At 35.4% G+C, this 3434-nt stretch overlaps 1 protein-coding gene across 1 annotated transcript; it reads left to right on the forward strand.

Moving 5' to 3' along the window:
* LOC101492494 (ABCG transporter STR2-like) lies at positions 1-3434 on the forward strand. The gene is made up of 3 exons (XM_004512530.4): positions 1-778; positions 1315-2027; positions 2276-3434. Exons 1-3 carry the CDS (start codon positions 290-292, stop codon positions 3249-3251), a joined length of 2178 nt encoding a protein of 725 aa, XP_004512587.1. The 5' UTR covers positions 1-289; the 3' UTR covers positions 3252-3434.

Here is a 3434-nt window from a genome sequence, read left to right on the forward strand (position 1 = left end):
ATTACCAAATGATGAAGAAACCGAGAATCAATTAATCTCAATCTTTTCGTTAGAAACAACCTCAAATTTGATCCTTTCAATAAAAACAACATTGTAATAGCTTTGAAACCATCTCCTAAAAACATCACCAACCGGCCACAAAAGTTTCCTTAATTATATAAACATCCTCAGCACACCATCCCCTCAGTTTAGGAGCACTTCAAAATATGCTATGCATTAATTTGAATTAATTCTAAACATTTTCTCAAAAAAAAAAAAGACTTTTTTAAAAAATTAATTAACGTCAAACATGAATTCGAAACAAGTCATCACAAAAGGTGTTGTCGAAACGGTGATCGACATAAAGAAACCAGTGAATTTTACGGGAGGACTCGAGTTTCAATCTCTGACGTATACGGTGACGAAGAAAAAGAAAGTTGATGGAAAATGGTCGAAGGAAGAAGTTGATTTGTTGCATGAGATAACAGGTTATGCACCAAAAGGTTGTGTGACAGCAGTGATGGGACCAAGTGGTGCTGGAAAGTCAACTTTATTGGATGGACTTGCTGGGAGAATAGCAAGTGGGAGTCTTAGAGGGAAAGTTTCATTGGATGGAAATATTGTGAATGCTAGCTTGATTAAAAGAACTTCTGCTTATATAATGCAAGAAGATAGGCTTTTTCCTATGCTTACTGTTTATGAGACTTTGATGTTTGCTGCTGATTTTAGATTGGGACCACTTTCTGTTGCTGATAAGAGGCACAGAGTTGAGAAGCTTATTGACCAGCTTGGATTATCAGTAAGTGCTTTTTTTTCAACCTTTATAGTTTATAATCCTCCATGTACTACTAATACCTGTCACTAATTAAGTTTGAATTTTGACTGAAACAATATTTGATCAGATTTTATTTACCTTATTACTGAACTTCAAATTACTAAAGTTCCTGTTCTCTAGGCAACAGAAGATTAAGATAAAAAATTTGTCACTAATTAAATTTTTTTAGAAAATGATCATGATCCCCTAACTGGATAGTTTAGAGAAAATATTTTCTAGTTTTACTTTTCAATTATGAAAATCTAATCTTATTTTTTCATTTTAATTCCACTATAAAGATTTGCATGACAATCTATAAAGCACAGACACATAAGTTGATCACGACAAAGACACGTGAACATCGATAACATCTAGTATATAGGATCATGAAAAGTATTTATCAGAAGTACTTGTTAAGTATTACATTTCTTCAATGATAATGAGTCTCTGAATTCAGGGACCAAATTGAGTATTTACTCAATATTATTACTTAATTGAAATTTTGTGTGTTGTTCATGCAGTCATCAAGGAACACCTACATAGGAGATGAAGGAACAAGAGGAGTCTCAGGCGGAGAGCGACGCCGAGTGTCGATCGGCGTTGACATAATCCATGGACCTTCACTCCTCTTCCTTGATGAACCAACTTCAGGACTAGACTCAACAAGTGCACTAAGTGTGATTGAAAAAGTGCATGACATAGCAAGAAATGGAAGCACAGTGATTCTAACAATCCACCAACCATCATCAAGAATACAGTTGCTTCTTGACCATCTCCTCATTCTAGCTAGAGGGCAACTCATGTTTCAAGGCTCACTCAAAGATGTGACTCATCATTTGAACAGAATGGGAAGAAAAGTTCCAAAGGGAGAGAATCCAATTGAGAATCTCATTGATGTTATACAAGAGTATGATCAATGTGATTTTGTTGGTGTTGAGGTTTTAGCTGAGTTTGCACGTACAGGAATGAAACCACCTCTTTTGAGTGACATGGAGGAGATTTCAATGTCTAGTTCTGTTGTTGCACCTTCTCCTTCTTTGAATAGAGAAAAATCTCAAGATTTTTCTTACTCATCACAAGTGAGTAGGAGTTTGAATGATGAGTTTGATCATAGTTTAAGAAGTCCTTATAATAATAATACATCAAGGTCATGGAGTGCTAGTAATAGTGCAGCTTTCTTGAAATTCACTCCCTCAAGACTTAAAAATGAGCACAAGGTGAAGAAGGCTCCAAGGTAAGACCATTTTTCCTATAGTACTATATGAGAGTTCTTGTTAGACTTTTGATAAAAGTTTAAGCTATTAATTAGGCTAAAGCATATTAATTTTTGAATTAGTTAACTATTCTAAGAGTAAAACTTTCCTTTCTGCTAAACTAACATGATTGTGAATACAAGATTAAGTGATACATTGATATATGAAACCAAAATTAAAGCCAAACTTGTAACAAATGCCATTGTTTTTGTTTGTGTGATATATGCAGTCATGTTGCTTCCCCTGGCTTCTACACATACTCAAGTGAAATCATGCCAGAAACTCCAACACCACATAGCAGTGACTATACATTGAATGAAAATGACTACCTCACACCAACAAATGGATCACAAGAACATCTAGGCCCAAAGTTTTCAAATTCCTACATAGGAGAAACATGGATCCTAATGCGCCGCAACTTCATAAACATCCGGCGAACACCCGAGCTTTTTCTATCAAGACTAATGGTCCTAACCTTCATGGGATTCATGATGGCTACCATGTTCCACAATCCAAAAGACTCATTACAAGGAATCACGAATCGCCTCAGCTTCTTCATCTTCACAGTATGCTTATTTTTCTTCTCTTCCAATGATGCTGTCCCTGCCTTCATCCAAGAAAGGTTCATCTTCATCCGCGAGACATCGCATAACGCCTATCGAGCTTCCTCATACACCATTGCAAGCCTAATCACTCACATGCCGTTTCTTGCACTGCAAGCTTTGTCCTATGCAGCTATAGTTTGGTTTGCTTTAGAACTTAGAGGTCCTTTTCTATACTTTTTCCTTGTTCTCTTCATTTCTCTTCTTTCGACGAATTCATTTGTTGTGTTTGTGAGTTCTGTTGTTCCAAATTATATCTTGGGCTATGCTGCTGTCATTGCCTTCACTGCATTGTTCTTTTTATTCTGTGGATACTTCTTGAGCAGTGAGGATATTCCGATTTATTGGCGTTGGATGAACAAAATTTCGACGATGACATACCCTTATGAAGGACTATTGATGAATGAGTATCAAACTAATGATGCTTTTGGATCAAATGATGGTAAACCTGTTACTGGTTTTGATATTTTGAGAAGTCTTCATATTGGTACTGATGAGATTAAGAAAAGGAATAATGTGCTTATAATGTTAGGTTGGGCTGTTTTATATAGGATTTTATTTTATTCTATTCTTCGTTTTGCATCAAAAAATCAAAGGTCATAGTAGACTTTGTGTGTGTGATAAAGTTAAACAATTTTATTTGTTTTGTATACTGCAAACATATTGTTTGGATGATATTTGTTGCTTCAATGTATTGCATTTTGCAACATGGTTTATGAATTGCATGGACATTGTATTGTACCTTTTTCACAATAAATCAAATCAAGGGATATGGTGGTTTCTTCA

This window comes from Cicer arietinum, chromosome 8 (assembly GCF_000331145.2).
Source record: "Cicer arietinum cultivar CDC Frontier isolate Library 1 chromosome 8, Cicar.CDCFrontier_v2.0, whole genome shotgun sequence".
In the NCBI taxonomy this organism is placed as follows: Eukaryota; Viridiplantae; Streptophyta; class Magnoliopsida; order Fabales; family Fabaceae; genus Cicer; species Cicer arietinum.